General features: G+C 42.3%; 1 protein-coding gene, 2 non-coding genes and 1 pseudogene across 3 annotated transcripts; 3 read left to right on the top strand and 1 right to left on the bottom strand.

Moving 5' to 3' along the window:
- Nucleotides 1-1,253: 1,253 nt before the first annotated feature.
- LOC143846481 (flavonoid 3'-monooxygenase pseudogene) lies at nt 1,254-3,146 on the bottom strand (annotated as a pseudogene).
- An 8,528-nt stretch (nt 3,147-11,674) lies between these two features.
- Nucleotides 11,675-12,538, top strand: LOC143846841 (protein NDR1-like). The gene has a single exon (XM_077355420.1). The coding sequence runs from the start codon at nt 11,781-11,783 to the stop codon at nt 12,312-12,314; it is 534 nt and encodes a 177-aa protein (XP_077211535.1). The 5' UTR covers nt 11,675-11,780; the 3' UTR covers nt 12,315-12,538.
- Nucleotides 12,539-16,474: 3,936 nt separating this feature from the next.
- On the top strand, nt 16,475-16,567 carry LOC143847630 (small nucleolar RNA Z157/R69/R10). The gene has a single exon (XR_013235157.1). It is a non-coding gene; the product is annotated as a small nucleolar RNA Z157/R69/R10 (small nucleolar RNA).
- A 213-nt stretch (nt 16,568-16,780) lies between these two features.
- On the top strand, nt 16,781-16,910 carry LOC143847646 (small nucleolar RNA snoR80). The gene has a single exon (XR_013235171.1). It is a non-coding gene; the product is annotated as a small nucleolar RNA snoR80 (small nucleolar RNA).
- The last annotated feature ends 5,561 nt before the right edge of the window (nt 16,911-22,471 follow it).

Raw genomic sequence — 22,471 nt, 5'->3', positions numbered from 1 at the left:
TATATCTGTGATTTTTTTCTCAAAAACTACATTTATAATAAAAATAGGCTATTGATTTTGGCAGTACAAGGTTCTAATACTTGCACAAACCTAGCTTGTCTTTTATTAATGGCACAAAAAAGACAGGAGGAGTTAATTTTCCAAACAAAAAGAAAGAAAGACAGGAGTCGTTCTAAATGCTATTCCCTTTTGGATACCTAGTTTTGGATACAAAACACATCAATCATTGTTAACTTACCAACTTCTCCAAAAGCTTAAGCTATTAGAGGAAGGCATTATTTTTCTTTTATACTTTAACACTCCCCGGCACGTGTGGCTCACTTGGCAAACATGTGGCACATGTGGTCCCACTTTGGGCTGATGATCACATGTGGATTTTGCTATCTAGGAGGTTTGAACCCAGGCATTTGCTTTGAAACCATGTGAAACAACTAATAGCTCCACAAGCTTAAGCTGTTGGAGAAGGCGTTATTTAATCTTTTATACTTTAACAATCATCTTCATGATCATGTTTTAAGAGAGTGAGAGAAAGAGAGGGAGGGAGGGATGTCTCGCTACTGTCGGAGTGCCGTCGAGGAGCAGTGATGGTGAAGGAAGTTGCCACAAATATTGATTTCCAAATAATGTCTCGCAGAACATATTTGAAAATCGTAATTTTTTGCATTGTTGCAGCTTATTTGGAAATCTAAGAATCTGATCCAGTTCAAAATATCAACTAAATCCAAATCTAAATCTTGTTGGAAACTGTATAGATGATGGCCGGTTGCAAGCAAGCTAATTCATTCTCCTAACCAAAAAAGGTGATTTCCGGGAAATAAATCGATTTTGTGCCATTATTAAAACATGGAGTGCCAATATCAATAGCCAAAAAATACAAGGAATGATATGCTGAAGGGCGCCCTTCATATAAAAACTCATTATTACCATTTCTCGGTTTTTGTAATATAAGGCCACGTTTGGATACCCACAAGATTTAGTTGATATTTTGAACTGGATGAGATCCTTAGATTTCTAAATCAGCTACTACAGTGCAAAATATTCTGATTTTCAAATCTATTCTGCGAGACATTATTTGGAAATCGATATTTGTGGAAACTTCCTTCACCGTCCCTACTCTTCGACGTTGCTCCAGCAACAGCGAGACATCCCTCCCTCCCTCTCTCTGTCTCTCTCTCTCTTAAAATATGATCATGAAGATGATTGATGTGTTGTATCCAAAACTCAAATCCAAATCAAAATACAAATGCATGAGGTATCCAAACGGAAGGAAATTGGAAGATATTTTAAAGGGCTTTTACATGGTGCCAACCACAAAGCACCCAACACCATTACAGTCCTTGATATAATAAGGATCAAAGGAAACAACAACAAAAAAAGACATAATAAAAGTGACGTGTAGCACAACTTAGAGCAAAGATGTTCATGACTTCTTGTGACAAGATACCATAAGAGCAAATGAGCAATCCATGTTTGTTTGATTATCTTTCATGCCCTATAGAGCTCTGGGTTCGATAATCGTGGGGTGGGAATGGCAATGAGTGGGTTTCTTTTCTTCACAACGAGCCCAAACTTCTCAGAAAGATCGAGCTTAGTCCCTTCTGGTAGACTCCAATCAAAGGAATGAAAAAAGGAAGCCAAGATAAGTGTGAGCATCCTCTCAGCCAAGTTAAGCCCTGCACAAATTCTCCTCCCTGACCCAAACGGAAAGAAACGGAAATCGTTACCGTTAAGATCCAATTTACCATTACTTGCACTATACCACCTCTCTGGCTGGAACTCCGATGGGTTCTCCCAAAGTGATGGGTCCCTCTGTATGGCCCACACGTTGATGAAGATCCTTGCACCCAATGGGATCTGGTATCCACCCACCGTTGATGGCACGCTTGGACAGTGTGGGATCAAAAGTGGTAGGCCCGGGTGCAAACGTAGCACTTCTTTTGCCACCCCTTCTAAATAATGCAATTGGGGTAAATGAGACTCTTGTAAAATGTTATCCTTCCCCACCACTGCGTCTAATTCCTCTTGCACTTTCTTAATTATCTCCGGTTTCGCCATCATCTCTGAAATGGCCCACTCAGTTGTGGTCGATGTCGTCTCGGTCCCACCCACGGCTAAGTCCAATAACAAGGCTTTGACGTGGGACACGGTCAATTGGGTTTTGGGATCTGAGCCATTATGTAATTGCAAAAGGATATCGAGGAAATCCTTAGTTTCTTTAGCCCCTCCTTCAGCTTTATCCATTGCTATCCGTTGATCTACGATCGAATTAAAGATCCGATCGAACCACGACAAGAGCCTCTTCATTTTGCGTCGCACGCCTTGTACATCAAACCGGGCTATAACAGGATAGAGATCAGAGATATTGGGTTTTCCCAACAGATCCACAATTTCCCCTAGCACTTGTTGAAACTCCGATGCGATGCTAGTGCCTTGTTCCCCCTTGAGCGTGCCACCCCAAAGAGTGCTAGTCATAGTTGAAGATTGTTTGAGTTATGTACTCACCCACACTGATTGGGGTACCAGCTTTCGCATACAGTTTGCTCACTGTAAGGCGGACCTCCTTTCGTCGGAAAGCTCGGCCAGCCTCGAGGTTTGTGTTGTTGAGGAAATCATGGACGCAGACCTTGCGAAGCATGCGCCATTGTGGGCCATAGGGACTCCACACGATGTCGGACCCACCGTATGTGATGATTTCTACACCGGCCAATGCGTCGTGATTGGCGAAGGTGGTGTCTTGGTCTTTGAGGACTTCCTTCACAACAGATGGGGAATTCAATACTATGCAGAGCTTAGTGCCGAGTCGGAGCTTCATGATCGGGCCATAGGTTTCCGCCAATTTGGCAAAATAGCGATGGAGGTCTGGTTCGAGAAATGGAAGGTTGCCCACTAATGGTAGGCCACGTGGACCCGGCGGCAATGGCAATGTTCGTTTGTTTGATTTCTTGATCACCCAAGCAAGCCAAGAAATCGTAACGATGGCAATGGAGAAAGTAAGGGAGAGCTTGAGGAGTGATTCCTTTGGATGGGTTGTGTCCCAACACCATAACCACACTTGTGAAGCTAGATTTGATTGAAAGGTGGGATTTAGAAGAGCCATAGGAAAAATACAAGAGTGGTACAAGTGTTGTCTTGTATCTTGAGTGAAAGACACCCTTTGGTTTGAAGGCTCAAATGTTTGGGGGTATTTTATAACAAGAAGTGGCTGACTGTTTTGTTGCGGGAATGGCCCACCCGCCCGCCACAAGTTTTATTTATTCTCCTCTCATGACTGAGATTGATTGCACCCAACCTTGTTGCGTACACCATTTTTTCAAAAAAAAACAACGTTGCCTTTGTTGACTCAGGAGCTATCTTTGAATATCATTGAGAAACTCTGTTTTATGTGTAACTATGGAAGCACTAGTTTCCAAACACTTGGTTTGATGCGTCTTTTCAAAAGGAGGATGACTTAGCAAAACTAGAAATAGTTAGAAAAAAGGAGGAACAGTACTAGAAATAGTTAGAAAAAAGGAGGAACAGTACTAGTCAGCACTGGTGTGCTACTTAGATTCTCCCCTACACTTTCACCAAACCCAACAAAGTATTGAGTGTGACACTCGACTAGTCTTCCCCAAGACTTCCACCAAACCCACGAAAACTTACAGATTTTATATTCTGTTTGTGTAGAAGATCTTAATCCGATCACAAAAGTGGACGGACTAGATCAACCGAAGTATTATTCTTCCCATACTTCATTTTGCATGGATCCTCTGTTTCCACCAACTCCTTGATTGACTGTTGATTTGGTCCGTCGTCTTTTCTGAATGGAATAAGATCTTCTATAGTGTGAAACGTGAAGTCTAGTATGGGCTCACTAATGGGATGATCCAAATATTTCGGGTTGTTGGGCTTGGGCCACAACGTAAATAGGCAGTACCCATAAAATCATCACCATAGGATGATTCTCACTATACAAATGATCCTATCGGTCGGGAAATGTGTCTTATTTACTAACGGAATACTGGTCTACATATTGGGAGATGAGTTTTTGGCATAGGAAAATGTGAGAGGAGAGTTTTTGGTAATTTTTGTTTTTGTTCATAGTAAAAATTTCTTTGACTGAGCTCGTCTGTAGGCAATGTTTCCAAACGATGTAAAAAATTTGTGTTGCGTAAATGTTTATTATTTCAAGTGTGGTTGTATCATGTAGATTGCGTTAGGCCCGTCAGATTACTTATTCATGCAAAGTGGTCAGAGTCATGGCTAGAGCGACCATAATTTGAGCGATTGTCGGCAAAGAAGGATCAAGAACAACTGAGTTTTATAATCTTAATCGAGATTTAGCGGGAGGTGGAGTTTCATGAAGGTTTGTTACGAGATAACCTGTGTCTCTGTTCTCTACGTGTTTTAATTTTAATTTCGTAAGTTACATACGGATTGATTGAGAGAGAAAATGAGGGAAACGCTCTTGGATTTCTAAAACATAGAATACTTGGGCGGCAGTTAGATGTCTTCGCACCGTGGTTTAATTCGAAGTGGTTTTTGTGCACATACGTGTAACAGTTGTAGCAACTAGCTAGCACCCAACTTACACATCCATGTCCTAACTAAATTCGAACCCTTTAATTTACTTCGATTAATCCCTCTCTAAATGGGGCCTTCTATTGTTTGAATCAAACATTGCATGGCAACCATATTCATTGAACTTCAAATCTAGAAAATAAGAATAGGGCGATGATAAATTCACTTCCCCTCTAGGATAATTCGCACCGCTTTAAAGGAGGATATGTGGCAGACTTTTAACGCTTCTTAACGTCCAGGGTGCGAATTTATCATTGCCCTAAGAATAATGCTAAAATGGCACCTGTTGGCCCTAAGTGCGCCACATGATCTGGTCCATTGATCCAAACAGTGACTGCAAGTTCAACCCATCTGCACTGACCCACCTTTATCAACCAATTCCTAGCCCCTTGTTCCATCATGCCGATCATATCGGTCACCTCATGATGGCCGGTCTACAAGAACAAATGATCACGTATATATTCTTACATATTGCATTGTGGGACCTGAAAATTGATCGTTAACACTGATCTCGTGATGGTCTGCCACTCTGCCCAGTCAGTCTTGATAAATCAATTCGTTACACTTACCTACTTGCAAAACAGTATTCTCTTGTCATGAACATGGTTTAAAATTTCGACCGAAATTTCTGTAATTAATGACATTATTTATTTTTAAAAAAAGTGTTACAAAATTTCGGCCGAAATTTCGAATTCATACATTTCCAATTCCTTTTGCTGTGGCAAAAAGGAAAATAATTTGTTTTTTTGTTTTTTTTGTCTTTTTCTAGTTTTTTTTTTTTTTGAAGAAGGCAACAGAATATATATTTATATATATGAATAAGCAGAACCGAGATGGTCCTGTCGGAACAATGAGCAAATAAAATAGCAAGACAATGACTCAAGGGGGGAGATAGTCAAAACACTCCATTTCGGCCCGAGAAACACCACTTTTAGCCAGAGAGTCGGCTGCCACATTGGCCGATCTCCGGACATGCTGAAAGACCATGGAGTAGCCCTTTCCTCTATCCTCTATCTCCTCAAAGAAAGGCACAAATCTCCAAGGGGGAGAAGCATCTCCCGAAAGCCAGCGAATAACATTTACGGAATCGCCTTCGACTATCAGACTGTCGCACTCCAAGCGAGGCATGGAAAGAATCCCACTGTGAACGGCTCGAACCTCCGCCTCAGACGAGTCGGCAAATCCAAGAGGCCCTGAATAGGCCCAAATGACTTCCCCTTTGTGATTCCGACATAACCCCCCCACTCCAGCCGCCCCTGGGTTACCGATAGAGGAACCGTCAAAATTGAGCTTCAGAGACCCCGGTGGCGGGGGGGACCATGAGGGTCGAGATTGCACTTTGGTAACCGATTCCATGCATATGGTTGACCACCCTTCCCAAAGGGCATACGCAGAAACAAAACGAAAAAGAGGAAGTGAACGGGCCCAGGAGATGACCGCTGCTACCACCTGTATATAAATCCAATATGGGGACCTGACTTTCCCTTCAAAGACCCGCGCATTCCGCTCTTTCCACAAGAACCACCAGGAGGCTAAGAGACACATCTTCCACAAAATTCTACCTTTCCTCTTCCACGGAGCCCAGTCCCAACTCCTAATAAATTCGGCCATAGAATTGGAAGCAACCCAACTGACTCCAAATCTAGAAAAGAGCTGACCCCAAATATATGAAGCAACCTGGCAATGTATAAATAGGTGGTCGATGGATTCCCCGGCGGATAGACATAGGGGGCAGTGATCAACCAGCCACATTCCTCTTTTTCGTAAGAAATCTATCGTCTGAATTCGTCCCCTGCTAACCGACCACCCAAAAAAAGCAACTCTTGGGGGGCATGCGAGGCGCCAAACCGCGGAGGACGCATGCTCCATTAGAGTGGGGATCAGATGGAGATAAAAAGATTTAACAGAGAAAATCCCCGACGGATTCCAAATCCAAATACGACGATCTATGCCCGAAGACTTGATGAAGTAAGAGTTCAATAAGGAGATGAGGGCGTTGTAATCGCTTAACTCCCGGACAAAGAAGGCTCGACGAAACTTAGGAATCCACTCCACTTGCCCTTGGACCCGTTCGAAACATTCCGATACCCAAGCTTCTTTCTGAGAAGATACGATATATAAGTCAGGAAACAAAACTCGGAGAGAATGGGACGAACACCAAGGGTCCTGCCAAAACCGAATTCGATCCCCCCTATAGACTCTGAAGCGAACTCCAGGGGCAAAAACGGTCTTCAAACGCAATATGTCCCTCCATACCGTGATTCCTTTGATTTTGAAAGTATCAACAGAGTCCCAATTCCCATGAGATGAACCATACTTACTGTCAATGACCCGAACCCACAAAGAGGATTGTTCTTCTCCATATCTCCACAACCACTTACCCATAAGGGCCTGATTAAAGAGCTGGACTCTCCTGATACCCAAACCTCCTTTTTTAATTGGAGAACAGACTAAACTCCATTTAAGAAGGGAGACCCCTTTGGAAGTCCTTGAACCGCCCCACAGAAATCGTCTCTGAATTTGCTCGATGCTCTCAGCAACAGAAGCTGGACAATGAAAAAGGGATAGAAAATAAATCGGCATATTAGAGAGAACAGCCTTTATAAGCACCAATCTACCTCCTTTGGAAACCAAACGGCGCTTCCATGTGGCCAACCGACGCTCAATCCTTTGTATAATAGGAGTCCATAGGGTGTGTCTCGGACGGCCCACCCCGAGAGGGAGACCCAAATAGGTAGCGGGAAAGACATCTAGACCACACCCCATAATTCCGGCGAAGGATGAAGCCTCACTCTCAGATACATTAATCGCATACAACCGAGATTTACCAAAATTGGATCGTTGACCTGAGACCATCTCATAACACCGAAGCATGGCTTTCAGATTGAGAAGCTGGGAGAGGACCGGGGAACAGAACAGGAGGGTATCATCCGCAAACTGAAGCAGCGAGACTTCCACCTTATTGGTCCCAATTAGGAAACCTCTATATAGCCCCATATCACTTCCCTTTTTCAGTATACTGCATAAGGATTCGGCCACTATCAAGAAAAGAAATGGAGAGAGAGGATCGCCCTGCCGCAATCCTCTAGAGGATTTGAAGAATCCTTTTGCTGAGCCGTTAATTAGAACGGAAAACCATGCAGATGATAAGCAATTCCGGATCCACCCTCTCCACTTTTCCCCAAAACCCATACGACCCATAAGATAATCTAAAGCGGCCCAATCCACACGGTCATATGCTTTCTCCATATCAAGCTTACATAAGATGCCGCCTTCCCCTGACCGTCGGTAATAGTCAATTGCCTCATTTGCTGTTAAGGAACAATCAAGAATTTGACGCTTGCCTATAAAAGCACTCTGATTTACCGATATAATGGATGGAAGAACCACTTTGATACGGTCCGCCAGCACCTTCGCAAGCACCTTGTATAGGCTGCCCACCAAGCTAATCGGACGAAAATCTGATACTTTGGATGCTCCATCAATTTTTGGAATAAGGACTAGAAAAGTCGCCCCCGTCCCCTTGTCGAGAATAGCACCCTCAAAAAATTCTAGGAAGAAACGAATAAGATCCGATTTGACTGTGTCCCAACACGTCTGAAAGAAAGCCAAGCAAAATCCATCAGGGCCAGGGGCTTTATCCTGAGCTAGAGAGAATAGAGCGATTCGGATTTCCTCCTCAGAGAAGGGGATTTCCAATCCAGCAGAAGCTTCCAGGCTCAAAGTTGAGAAACAAATGTCTTGGGGTATTGGGCGAAGAAGTCCGTCAGCGGAGTACAAAGAACGGTAGAATGCAATAGTTTCCGCAATAATCCTCTCCCGGTCCGAGATAACAACCCCTTCCACCTCTAAAGATTCAATTCGGTTCCTTCGTCTGCGAGTACTGGCTATGGCATGGAAGAAGGCTGTATTTTTATCCCCCTCCATCAACCACTTGACTCGGGATTTTTGCCGCCATGAGATTTCTTCAAGCCTTAACAACTCTTTATGTTCTTGGATAAGCCTGCCTTGTTGCTCAAAATCCTCCGCCGTTGCCGATCCACTATCAGCCAATGAATGGATCTCCAACAATCGGTCCTCAAGGACCCTCTTCCTGCCGAGGGTAATCTCTTTCTGCTCCTTATCCCATGCTTTTAATTTCCCTTTGATAAACCTTAATTTTTTGCCAATGACGACATCACTGGGTCCCGAGAAGGCACAGTCCGCCCACCAACGGACTAATTGAGCCTCCAACAGGGGATTTTCCAGCCAAGCTAATTCAAATCGGAAGGGAGGGGGGCCCCAGGACTCCATTTTAGGGGACAAAAGAAGAGGGCAATGATCGGAGACAGAATGGGGTAATGCCTGCTGGTAAACTTCTGAGATACCTGCCAACCAGTCGCCCGATAAAAGAAACCTATCAAGCCGGCTCCGGTTCGTACCTCTTGCCCATGTGAAGGATGCACCGCCCAACGGTAAATCGACTAGTTCGTTGTTTGCGATAAAATCAGCAAAATTTCTCATACCTACAGTAATGCGCTGACCCCCAATTCGATCTCGTGAATCTAGAACTTCGTTGAAATCCCCCCCAATACACCAAGGAGCGGAACATAGGCCACGCCTCTGATTTAATTCTTCCCAAAAAGAACACTTGTCGGAAGGGGACAAAGGACCATAGACGCCTGTGAATAACCATTCTGATTGATCGTTACATTTGCGGAAGGCTACAGATAGTGAGAAGACCCCTCGCCAAACATCCGAGCTGGCCCACAAGACTGTATCCCATGCCACCAAGATACCCCCTGAAGCTCCTTTAGATGCTACGAAAGTAAAATTCCAATCAGAGTTGAACCCCATGCTACTCATATCTATGGAACTGATTTGTTCCATCTTAGTTTCCTGTAGACACACCACCTCGGGTCGCCGGTGTTTAACTATTGCTTTTATTTGAATTCGTTTCTCTCGAGAGCCCAAGCCATTGATATTCCAGGATAGAATCTTCATCAACAACTAGAGTGCGGTTAGATCCTCCCCTCCCCAACTCCAATTTTTCTTCCTTTTTTCGTACGCTTGAGACCACTGCTATGCGAGCCAGAGTCATAATTGATATCTGAATGAAGCCGTATCAATTCTCTCTCCGTACGTTTCAGATTTGCGTCGGATATAGGTGCAGGAGATGACACTACATCGACCTCCCTCAATTCTGCCGCCTTTATGTTGGATCGGTAATCTTCAGCCGGACCCGGATAAACTAGGCCCAAGTGGGAGCTGATAGACACTGTATGATCCACCATCAATTCAATCACCTGATGGATAGTAACTGGGCCTGATTCAACCCGAGAAGAAGAGAGTGATGGGGCACAAAGCAGGGGCTGGAGGACTGCCTTGCTACACCATCTTGGAGAAGGAGGATGGGAGTAGTTGCCGATTGAAACCTGGACCAGGGAACAAAAGGGCCGCCCCCTAGGGGTACAGTAGAATAAAGAACTCATATCACCCCAGCAACGATTGTCAAATAGCACCACCCTATGTCCCACCCGGCACTGAAGGGAAAAACAGTCTTCTCTAGGTAAAAAGAAACATCTGCTGGTGGGATTTATTGTCTTAGGTCCTCTCAATTGGCTGACCCCAGTCTCCTCTGCTGTCGCATAATAAGATCGATTGTTACCCGATGTACTGAAATTGGAAATAAGATTCATCTGGGTAGAGCTCAAAGCTGCCGAAGAGGAGGGGGTGAGTGAGCCAGGACATACGTGATGAGGCCCGAAATCCCTCTCCCCTTCCTGGGACCCAAGATCCGCCAGCGAAGAATCCCAGCTGACTTTTTCACCAACCCCTTGTGTATCAATTTCCTCGCGCTCCGAAGCGAGCACAATACTAACACCCACTCGAGAGGAGTCTCTTTGATACGGAGAAGATAAGATGGATAAAATATCTGCGTAGCTGTGGACCTGGGAGTACGGAGAATCGGAGTAGGGAAGTCCCTGAATAGGCCGATCAGCACTGTGCCACCTGATTGCCTGTGTGGGACCCTCTGTTTGAATTGGAACATTTGCCTCAGATGAAAGGTGGAGATCCGGCAACTCCTGCTGAACCCGAGTAGAGGCGATTGGAGGGAGCGCGGAATCCACCAGTCCGGGGTTGGTGACATTGAAGGCTGACTCTGAGAGGATCTCTGTGACGACAATGGGTGCATTAAATGCAAGCTGGACTTCATTGATGAACGGTGGGTCTTCATTGATGGCACAATGATGATTTACCTCCTCCTCCTCACCCGGCATCTCATCTGTAGCAAAAGCTGGTAAATTGACACAGTGCTTTTCACCTTCATCAATTTCCCGGGAGGCGAGAATCCAGCGAAGGGTGCCATCGATAGAGCTCTGTATAGATAGTTCATTTCCAGGGCGACCTGCAGTTACGATCTTCAACCTACCCACCCCATATCCGGAACCAGCATAACATGAGACATCCACCTCCACCACCTGGCCTAATTTTTTACCGATGCGCCGAAAATTGTCTGCACACCAAGCTTCAGGCGGAACGCCTTCTATTTTCCACCAGGCCGACTTCTCCCCCTTAGGAAATTTTATATCCCAAATTTGCAGGTCTGCCAAAGGAGAATCGGAGGAAGAACTCCAGTCTCTGATCAAATTCGAACGATTAGCACCTGCAGGGATGGCAATGTGTAGTTCAAGAGGAGCAATTTTATACACCACTGCTTCACTCCCTTGACTGCTATTCTGAACAAGCCATATCTCCAAGGCATCCAGATCACCATCCCAACCCTTCTAGTTTTTAAATCCACACATTTCCAAAAACTAGTTTTTTAAATTACTTTTGCTATGGCAAAAAAACCTCTTTTTCTTTTTCGCCACATATAATTTATCTTCTTTTCTTTCCAATACTTTTTTGGTAACTGAATAAACCCCTCTTATAAACAAACAAACCCCTACTATAAAGTACCCCACTAAATTCCTAGAGAAAGCAAAAGGAATATGGAACTATGGAAGTAAAGCATCCATAACCCCTACTATAAAGTACCATACTAAAGTGTCGAGAAAGCAGAAGAAAGATGGAAGTAAAGCATCAATTCATGGCCTATTTTAATTCCTCTCAAGAGAGTTTAACCGAAAGAGACAATTTTCTATCACGCTCGGCATAAAAAACACCTTCTCTAAATCCCAACAAATGCTCGATCATATCTCTTGTACACCACTAACTCTCATGAATATTAAGAAACAATGTCCGAATCCCGACGCTTCTACCTATGGCTTGTAGTAGTTCTACTTGCCTTGGGCGTAGTAGCCTTCCTTTGTTGGGTAAGTGTAAGACCCAAAAGCCCCACCTACACCGTGGTAGAATTATACATTCCAACCGGCCTGAATACTACCACCATCTCCTTCGACCTCGAAATTTACAATCCAAACAAAAAGGCCGGAATTTATTTCGACAACATGAACATCACGTTGGTTTATGGCAATCACACTTTGGACCCCGCGACCATCGAGTCTTTCTTCCTGGGTCATCATAAGATAGCTCGACGGACGGAAAGTGTGACCGCCGACAGGCATTTTTGGAGAGCGGTTTTCAGGGCGGTATCGAATGGGACGGCTTATTTGAATGTGGGTCTGGCGACAAAGGTGAGGTATCAGATTTTGGGTAGGATGACAAAGCACTACGGGATGGAGATGCAAGGTGAAGTGCCGGTGGGTTCGGATCGTAAAATTTCTGGAAAGAGGAAAAAAACAAAGCTGCATCACGCTCACAAGAAATGAAGGTCACGATTTAACTAGTGACAAGAATTTATAAAAAAAAAATGTTTGCAATATAAAATATTTATACTTCTTTTTTCTTAATTTCTTTTCTCATTAAGACAGTTTTTTTTTTTTTGTGGGTAATTTTTGTGTTTAAATTGTCATATGAAATTGAGCACTAATAGTTAATTGATATTTTGTACCAATAATAAAGGAGTTACAGACACAAATACTTGAAGAATAGATATGACACGTGATGATCTGATGGAAATTTGGATAGTGAGACCTTGTATAATGAACTTTTTTTGAATGGTTATTATATTATAAAAAATAATAATAAACTTGTCCTTGTAAGATCATCAAAGGTAAAAGACATGCCCCGATCATATTCACTATATTCTAAAAGAAATAAGGCATATATATAAGGATATATGGTTTGTGAGCTAGAGCTCAGGCTGAGCTAGAGTTCACAAACCATATATCTCATAGTTGGTTGACTCATCCAACCCTTTTAGTTTATAGGTTATGATTAGGATTATGATTTCTGGTTATAGTTAGGATTATAGGTTAATGTTAGGGTTATGATTTGTGGAGGTTTAAAATGGATGGCTAGAAAATGGGCTTCTATAGATCGAGTTGTTAGGATTATGGTACGGAGATAGTTTGTTAGGAACACCCTATGTATGTAAGGTCCTATAAAATGAATGAGTTGGATGAGTCAAACAACTATAGGAGATGGTGTTTGTGAGCTTCAATGGTAGATAAGGGATATATTATCTGCTATGGTTTTATTATTACTTACATTTTCAGGTAATCATGGTGTGAATAGCTTGGCCAATCATGATTGTGAAATGAACACTAATGCAGTTTTTTTTTAGAAATTGGCTACTTTTCTCAAGTACTCTAAAGGAGCTGCTCGTCACGGCCAATTAGGTATTCCTTCTATTCGCACTAAATAAATTTTGGTTGTTTCTTTGTACAGGGGTAAAGGGGCTTTATTTTTCCTCTTCTTGTATCTTGTAGGGTTAAAGGCAACGTTCTATGTCCTCTCGTAACTATTTTTTTCTTATTAATAAAATTTAAAGTGTTGTCCCAGGTTAAAATAAGGAATACTAATTAATAAACTTTGGCTCGCTGACCCTGTCTAGTCACCAATTCATGTGTAGGAAAACTCTTGAATGCAAAACCTTTAACCATCTATCCTATATAGACTCTATCTAAAGACCTAGTTCTAGTATAAATAAACCTCTTCTCTAAATCTTCTTATTTATAAATTGAGTTTTAAACTGACTATAATGTTAGAGAAAACCAAATAACTCCATGATTCCAATCAAAACACACAAAACATTATCCTCTGTGACTTTTTGTAGGAATCATGTTGGGTCCACTTTAATGTAAGTGGGTACCACTATGTGCCCTAACCCAGACCCTCCAGCTATGTTCTGGAATCGGCTATAACTCTCTGTCATATATTATTGTCTCTTTGGTCATTACGCCATGTTTTACTGATATGAGATCAATGTCACCTTCCAACAATGAGGCAGTGAAGCACTCCATTGTGTTTCGTCGATGTCCTTGCATGAAACATTAGATCCAATTAGATTGCACACTCTTAATAGAGGCCCATAGAATAATCTTCATGCTTCTTGACATCGAACATCAACTTCTAAGTCATTGACATTCTTTTTCTGCCATTGTTAATGCCCTGTGCACTCAGCCTCAGTGGTTGATATAGTGGCATTATCATTTTTCTCTTGTTACACCAAGACATTACTCCTTATCTAAGGCTAAATACATATCCAAAATAGTACAACCGCACGTCGTTAAGTCTCCTGTGTAATTGATTTCACAATCTCACCACCTCACATATCTCCTTTTGGTAAAAGGAGGTGGAAATAACAAGTGAGGAGCTCTTTGTATGTTAATATATTCCTCTACACTTTAAGAACTTTGGTAGTGATAGAGTTCAATATATTCTACTCTTGACGAATTGTTGTGCATGTTCTGATCCTCCAATCTCTGTATAAGATTTTCTCAATCAAATTTGGAGTCATATCTGTAAGTTTTGGGATTAGAGTGGAATCATCCATCCAAGCAAGTCTAGCGTATAGGGCACCAAGCCCCCAACAACATGTCATCTTCTTCTTCTCAAACCTCACTCCCTCCATGTCACCAACTCATCAACATAGATAAGCATCAACATAGATAAGAATAATAGCCAGCTTACTATAGTATCGTATGACAAATAAACTAGAATCCGTTGGTGTCATCTCGTATCTACTAAAAATAAGGGGACTTTACATCAGGAGCGGCGACACATATAGAATGAGGGGGCCATGCAACCCCCCACCCAACCCCCCACAAATGACTTGAAAAGCTCCTTTTATATTGTATGTATGTACATGCATGCTTTGCGTAGTTTAGTGGCCATGGACACCTCCCCCCCCCCCAACCCCCCCAACCAATGCAGCTAAGTGTAAATTAGTCCGGCCCCCAAGTGTAAATTCCTGGCTCCGCCCCTGCTTAACAATCTTTCCAAACTAGGCTCGTGACCTCTGTTTGCCTTTCGCGAATTGCAAACATAATTTGGTATTTTTTGGTTCTTGAACAAACATAGTTGCTCTATGAATATCTCCTTAATTTTGCCTAAAATCACTATCAGTGTAAAAGGAATAGTCATAAATGCAAAAGAGGGGCATTGCGGGGAACAAAATTGGGTGAATAAGGAGGTGGAAATAACAAGTGAAGAGCTCGTTGTACGTTAACATTTATACATTAAAAATTTGGGAATTGCTAAGGTCCATCGCAAAAGGCTTTTCGCGGCTGGTCTGAAGTGCCATGTCATGGTGGCTGGTCTGAAGTGCGACAGACCAACCGCGGAAAGCCTTTTGTGATGGACGCTAGCAATTCTGGAAATTTTTAAATATTTATACTTAGACCCCGCAAACGGGTGGGTCGGGCCGGGTCAACCCGCGGGTGATGCGGGGGGTCACACGGGTCGGGTGAGGAAATGACCCGCATTTTTGCGGGTCAGAATTTAGGTGACCCGCGCGGCCCGCGGGTGGGCCGGGTCACCCGCAAATTCAAACAATTGCTTATTTTGGGAAATGTTATCACTGGATTTTGATGAGGGCGGAATGGCCGGCACCGTGGGATGATCCAAACCGTCCATTAGATGGCCCACAGGCTAAATAGGTGTTGCCCCAAAAATCATTTGAATAGGTTGATCCTAACCCTCCGATCTATAGAGGGTTATGATCAAGTGATCAACCCTCTAACATTCAAATCGGAAGGTTGGGATCAACCTATGGTGCTAGCCATAACCTATAGGCATCAAACCCTTAAAAAATATATTAGCATGACAAAATCACCATCCTTGGCATTAGAAAAAAAAAGCCATCTAACTAGATTAGCATAACAAAATCACCACCCTTAAAAAAGCGGGTGCCCGCGGGTTGACCCGACCCGACCCGTGTTTTTGTGGGGGGTTGGGTCACCCGCGGGTTAGTTTTGACGGGTCACTAAAGATCAGACCCGTGCCCGCAAATTTGCGGGTGGGTCGGGTCGACCCGCGGGCACGGGTCGCGTTTGCCAGGTCTATTTATACTTGAACACACGTTGCAATGGAGCTGCTCTTCTCCATTGGGATAAAAGTCCTTGAATAAGCTATTCTTGGAATTACGTATCCTGCTTTTCGACCGAGTCCACCGACACATGAATACATGATGCAACGGAGCCAGGATAGAATTCCTTGGATAAGCTGTTCTAGAGTGTTTGGAAATCGCTAGCAATAATAAACACTCAAGATGTTATCTTCAGGTAAAGGACCCGACGAGATGAACGGTCAGATTATGCGATTTAATAAGATGTGTGAGCCCTAAGACGCCGCGTCTTATAAGGGTCTCATAGAAAGTGTGTCTCATAGTTACGAACTTATGAGAAGGTGAAAAATCAATACGAAAAACCCTAACCCTAAACTTTGTCAAAGGCAGACTCTATTTATAAGGACTGGTGCCTACTACTCTTTTAACATCCATCTCCTTCCCCCACATCTTTCTCTTCAAGCCTCCTATTGTTTTCTCAAGGTTTGATTTCTAGGGTTTTCTTTACACTTTCATTCTATTTCATTTTGTATGTCTTTTTCTTTAATTCCATTTATTTTTTCTATTCCCTGTTTACATATTTGTGCGGTGATGAAGCTATTGTGGACTAGAGTTTCCGATCTAGTTTCAACTAGTAGTTGAAGACAAACCCTTGGCTATCTGAGCACTCTCTCAAGATCCCAAAATAAAAACAAAGTAAAACCCATCTTCTGTCTTTCGTTGTTATTATTATTACTCGGTTTATTCCTCCTTGTTCTTTTAATTTTAGGGTTTTGTTTCTTCTTCGGAGATGAACCGTTTTTTATAGTCTTGTTTGTTGTTTTTCCTACATACATTGTTGTATCTATTTTGTTATAATGGCGAAATATAGGATCTGCGCCCTTTACCAATTCTGGGGGATTTTTGGTTCCTCTTGGTATAATGGCTTGGGCGCTATAGCTAATCTCTTTTGTGGCTATCTTGATTCATGGCTTCTTCCCATGCCATAGACATCCGGGAAACACCACATACATTTATGATTAGAATGATTCTAGATCAGATACATTAAGACATTGATTGATCCTTTTACTAAGATCGCCTGATTCAGCATGCTCTGTCTTTCTTATCCATGTAGACAGGCCCTGTGTGCAGCAGCTTAAGTTATCATGGCTAGTATAACTTTCGAGACAACCTGGGTTTGTCACAGTTGTTGTTACTTTGGCATTGGGAGATCGATATAGATAATCCCTTTCTATTTTAAGACGCTAACTAAATACCCAGAGAAGCTATGCAGCTGTGTCAATTAGTAGTTTTTATGGAATTTTCAGATGAAGAAGATGAATTTAGATTCTAGAAAGCAAAAGATGTCATCGAAGTAGTAGCGATATCTGAGGCCCTGTTTTGGCACAAAATGTATCTATAAGACTAATGGACTTACAAAGGGACATGCTGTTTATCCTATGGTATCTGAAATGAAGACCTTAGAAGGTAGCATACATGGAGGTGTTAGAAAGAACCAAAACCGTGGCCCTGATTCTATTTACAAAGAAGGTTAGGGAATCGTAGAGCATCGGATCTTTGCTTCCACTCAAGTTTAGAGGTATTGTGCTCCAATTTCTATGAATAAAATTGCTTCTGCATGAGCACCCAAAATTAGCAAGTTCATCTATGATAATTTAACCCTTTAATGAATCTACTTCAAAGAGCGGTTGGTGTGGAGGTTATGTAGGACTTTAATTCTGAACACATTGCACACTTCAGCGAAAGTTTTCATTGATAGACCTCCCTCAGTCTTAGGTTTGGAAATGCAGATCCAATAGACCTAATGAGTTTTTGTCCCATGCTCGCTATTTCTCCGACAAAATTTTGAGAGCATATTGTCTACTCTCTTCAAAATGGTTTTTGGCAGGTTGATAGTCAAGAGAATACGAATAGGGGTGCTAGTTAAAACATGGTTTATGAGTGTGAGCCTCCCACCTTTAGATGGCAACTTTCTCTTCCAACCAAGGTTTTAAATTTCGGTTTCGGATTGCATTTCAGTCCTCATCGAAACTGAAATTCCAGGCGAAAATTTGAAATTTTGAAATCCATCGAAATAGGGAAAAAGGAATATTTTATCCCATACGAAATTTCAGTTGAAATTCGGGATAATTTTAAAGAACAAATAAAATTTAGATTTTTAGGGATATTCCTTAAACCTTGGCTTGAAATTTTGGGAAGATCAAAATTTGAAATTTTGATCGAAATTTTGTAATGTTTCAACTTACCCCAATTTTGGCTTCGGTCTCGACCGAAACTTGAAATTTTGGATTTCAGTCGAAATTTAAAATCTTGCTTCCAACTTTCTCTTCTACCTTTATGAGAGAGCATATTGTCTATTATCTTCAGAACTCACAAGCAAACCACCAAGTAGCATACATGATGGATGGCTAGATGGGTCTCTCTTACCTTAATATTTAAGGGAACTGATATCCCCACCATCATAATTTGATAATGGCTACTCACTTTATATGATGATAGCATATTGAGTAATGAATAACCCTTAAAAGTTAATTAAAATAGTAAAACAAAGGCAACAAATATGCTTACCGATTAACGATATTTTTGGCTTAGCCATCAAATTTTGAAAAAATTCCCGGACCGTGTTACTCATATTCAGAATATGTTGTTTCTCATCTTTATGATTATGAATGAGTGCGTTATGAAATAGACAACTTTCTTCGACATGGGAGGGTTCAGATTATCAAATAACGGGATTTGCTTATTTATAGGCAAATCTAAAACCTGTCATGCATGTTGTATAAAAGTGTTTTGGATGACAACTGGAGAGACTCCAAGTCTAATCAGATTTGGATTGAAAATGTTAAGAAAATGTTGGGGGCGAAATTTACTATCGATCGACTTATCTAGCCATACCGTGTGTACGATCATTCACCCGATCGGTGGCTTCTTCATGCAGAGAAGCGACGACATAAATCTTGCGAGCTCGGTTATGCACATATGTGAGATGACTGTCGATCACAAATCTTCTGAATACTCCATGAGCGATATGGAAGATATGCTGATTCTGAAGTGAAACGAAATGTCGATATTTAAAAATGGCATTGGGATAAACCTCTCACAATGCAGTGCAAGTCTCGCAATTTGCAGTTACTGCTGCATTAACTATCTCTACTTGTCTCGGCATTCTGAGATAGAAAAATACATAAGATTTAATTTGAAGGAAGTGTAAAAGTGGAGGAGAAATAAGAAAACGAGGGGCATAGTTGAAAAAGTGTTGGAATAACAAGGGTTTGGAGTTTCTGGTGTGTCTGTGGAAGAGAGTATCTGGAAGAATCCGCGGCCGTAGAGAGACAGAGAAGAACATAGTTCTAGTGATCCGTGTATCTTCTTCTTTTCAATCGAGTAGAGAGGTCTAGTTAATGGAAGTTGCTCTACACGAAGAAGCTATTGCCCGGATGAATGACCGTACACACGGTATGACTTAGACAAGTTGATCGACTCACGATGTAAGTAAATTTCGGCCGTCAACACCTTTTTAAAATTTTCAATCCAAATCCGATTGGACTTGGTGGGATCGCTCTAATTGTCATCTAGAATGCTTTTATACAGCATGCATTGGAGGTTTTAGATATGCCTTTGAATGAGCAAATTCCGTTATTTCATAATTCGAACCCTCACATGATGAAGAAGTCGTCAATTTCATCAACGCACTCATTTAAAATCATGAAGATGATAATCATCATAATCCGAATATGAGTGACACGGAGAATTTTTTTTTCAGAATTTGGTGGCAAACGAAGCTCAGAATGTCGGTAAGCATATTTGGTGGCTTTGTTTTACTGTTTTAATTAACTTTTATGCTTCGTTTTGTTGCTAGTAAAAAAAATTCTATTGGATTTTTGTGGAATGAGGGAGGAGACAAGGGAGGGGACAAGCATTTATTAGACAAATGTGACATTATGAGTATAGAGAGAGGGAAGAGAGAGAGCACAATTCCTTAGAAAATTACACGAGAGACTTCTAAGAAAAGCTGATTGCACTACTACTAGCAATCAAAAGGAAAATATTTTTCTTTTGTGCATATCTGTACCGTACCATATATGTGCATATCTGCAACTCTCCAAGATATATTGTAATCTTTGTAATCTTATCACTTTCTTCGTTTGGTTGCTAGTAAAAAAAGTTAGAGAATTAGTTGTAACATCAGCTTTTCCTTCGAAGTCTCCCATGTAATTTTCTAGGGAATGGTGCTCTTTGTCTTTCCTCTCTCTCCACTCATAATGACACCCATGTCTAATAAATGCTTGTCCCCTCTTTTGTCTCCTCCCTCATTCCACAAAAATCCAATGGAATTTATTTTACTAGCAACCAAACGAGAAGCATTAAGGTTTATTTTGTTACTCATTATGCTATCAACAATGTAATGCAAAGTGAGTACTGCCATTATCAAAATATGATGGTGGGGATATCCCTTAAATATTCCTCTATATAATTGCTGTGATCTATGCAAAATAGAAAAAAAGAATCAATTAAGGTAAGAGAGACCCATCTAGCCATCAATCACATGTGCTACTTGATGGTTTGTTTGTGAGTTGCAAGAGGACTTGCTTGTGCATGGGAGGCTTTCCCTAAGGGAGTTTTGGGTGTGGACTACGAGTTATCCACATGGATGCTGCAGTTTCTTTGGTTGAGGATGGAGGCCAAAGACAATACATGTTGGGTTGGGTTATCACATACATTGCACGCACGGATCGGTGCAGGGGGCTAGCTTTACTAGTTGCCTTATGCACCGCGGTACGTCTTGTGGATAGGCCAATCTCTAGGTCATCCATGAGTTCGTGCCAGGGCGACCTCGGTTGCCCTCGCAAGGTGTACACTTTACGGATTAGTCCATGGGGCATCTTGCTTCTTGGATGACCAAGCCTTTGTGCTTGATGGATTTGTGCGTTGCATCGTCATGCCTCGTACTAGATGGACTTTGCACTTGGCTTCAAGGCCTAATGTTCGATGGACTCTTGATGCCGGCTGATCATGAGAGTGGGTTCAAAGTTGGGCACTACATGGCCAGGAATTCCTTTGTAATAAGATTCGAATTCCTTAGTTCAAGATCCCTCTTACTAACTGGAATAAAAGAATGAGTAGATCTGTTCCGCCCAAAATGGGAACGGGCTGGGGTTATGAACTTATAATCATGGATCCAATATTTCAAAATTGTATCTAGAATGACTGAAGTTTAGGGTATTGATGAAAGGCTTGGTGGTTGTGTACAAGTATCCATAGGTGTATTGCAAGTTCTTAGCCTGTTGAATAGCTTAGAGATTGTGTGCACATATGACACATCAAGAGGTGTTGGCTTGTAAGGCCCTCAGAGCCTTGCATTGTTGAAGGCTTGCCCTAGCATACACATATGTTGGCGCGCCACACGGGCTATTCCGCCACTAAAACAATAGGCCCGTGACACTAGTCTAGACCCAACATCTATCTCGTTGGTTGTTGCATCTTGTATACCTACTGCCAATGAATCCTGCATCTATCAACCTAGAATTGTCATCGCAGTTTTAAAATCCCAGCAAGAATTGGGATTAGAAGGCATCCCTCCTAGTTTTTCCCGTGTGTTTAGGAGGGCATTAAAGTCACCCCACCAAATAGGGTTTTGAATAGGCTTGGCTATAATCATGTAGATAAGACCAGAGAGCTCTCTGATCTATGAGGGAGAAGCTAGCATAGACAAGAATGAGGAGGTTGCTCCAGAACTATTTCAGCGCTTGAGAATTTGCAGAAATTTTAGCCATCTTGAGAATTTTGCTCCAGAGGAGCCCAACTTTTTAGAAGCCATTTAGATTTGTCATGGCATTGGCAAGATAATTCTTGAATCTCTTGCTCATTTAGGAAAGGGCTCCATAAGTACAATGAAGCTTAGATGATGCATTTTAGAGATGGCTTTTGGTCTCCTTCTGGTAGGGCTATTCCTAACTGCCTTCCGGTGGGGCTATTCCTAACTCCTCTCACATTCCGGATGAGGCCTTCTATCATAATGAGAATTTTCCTGCAGGACCTTCCCGGTCGGGTAGTAACCCTTGTTCTTTGCTTCTAAGAAGAATTTCTGGGCACAATGGGACTTGGCTGAGATTGGATTGGGTCGATTGGAGGGTTAGCTGGGTATGGGGTTGGGTTTTGTGGAAGGTCAGATGGCGGTGGAGTTGGGTCTGCTTGGGGTGGAATTGGGTTGGATGGAAGGGGAGCTGGGAGTGAGGTTGAGATGATTGGATGGTATGGTCAATTGGAGAGCCAGCAGTAGGTGGGTCAAGTAGGAGACTGACTGGTGAAGGGTCTGGGGGGGGGTCCTATTTGTGAGGACTGATAGAAGTGTCCTCCAAAGCCCCTGTCTATTAAGGCCTGAATTTTGGCATTGAGTAGATCCTTGCCTGCTAGGAGCTCTGAAGGGGATGGGGTAAATGAAGGCGAGGCTCCCACCAAAATAGAGCCTGAGGTTACTTGAGATTCTGCGACTGTGCACTTTTAGCAGCATTGTCAGCATCAGTTGTGGCAGCATGAAAGCCTCAGAGTTTTGTTTTTTCTGGAATCAGATTTCTA

This window comes from Tasmannia lanceolata, unplaced genomic scaffold (assembly GCF_043159265.1).
Source record: "Tasmannia lanceolata isolate RefF3 unplaced genomic scaffold, GAP_Taslan_0.1 ptg000015l, whole genome shotgun sequence".
NCBI classification, from domain to species: Eukaryota; Viridiplantae; Streptophyta; class Magnoliopsida; order Canellales; family Winteraceae; genus Tasmannia; species Tasmannia lanceolata.
Note: the sequence above shows the minus strand (reverse complement) of the source record. Positions and strands in the feature narration are given on the sequence as shown.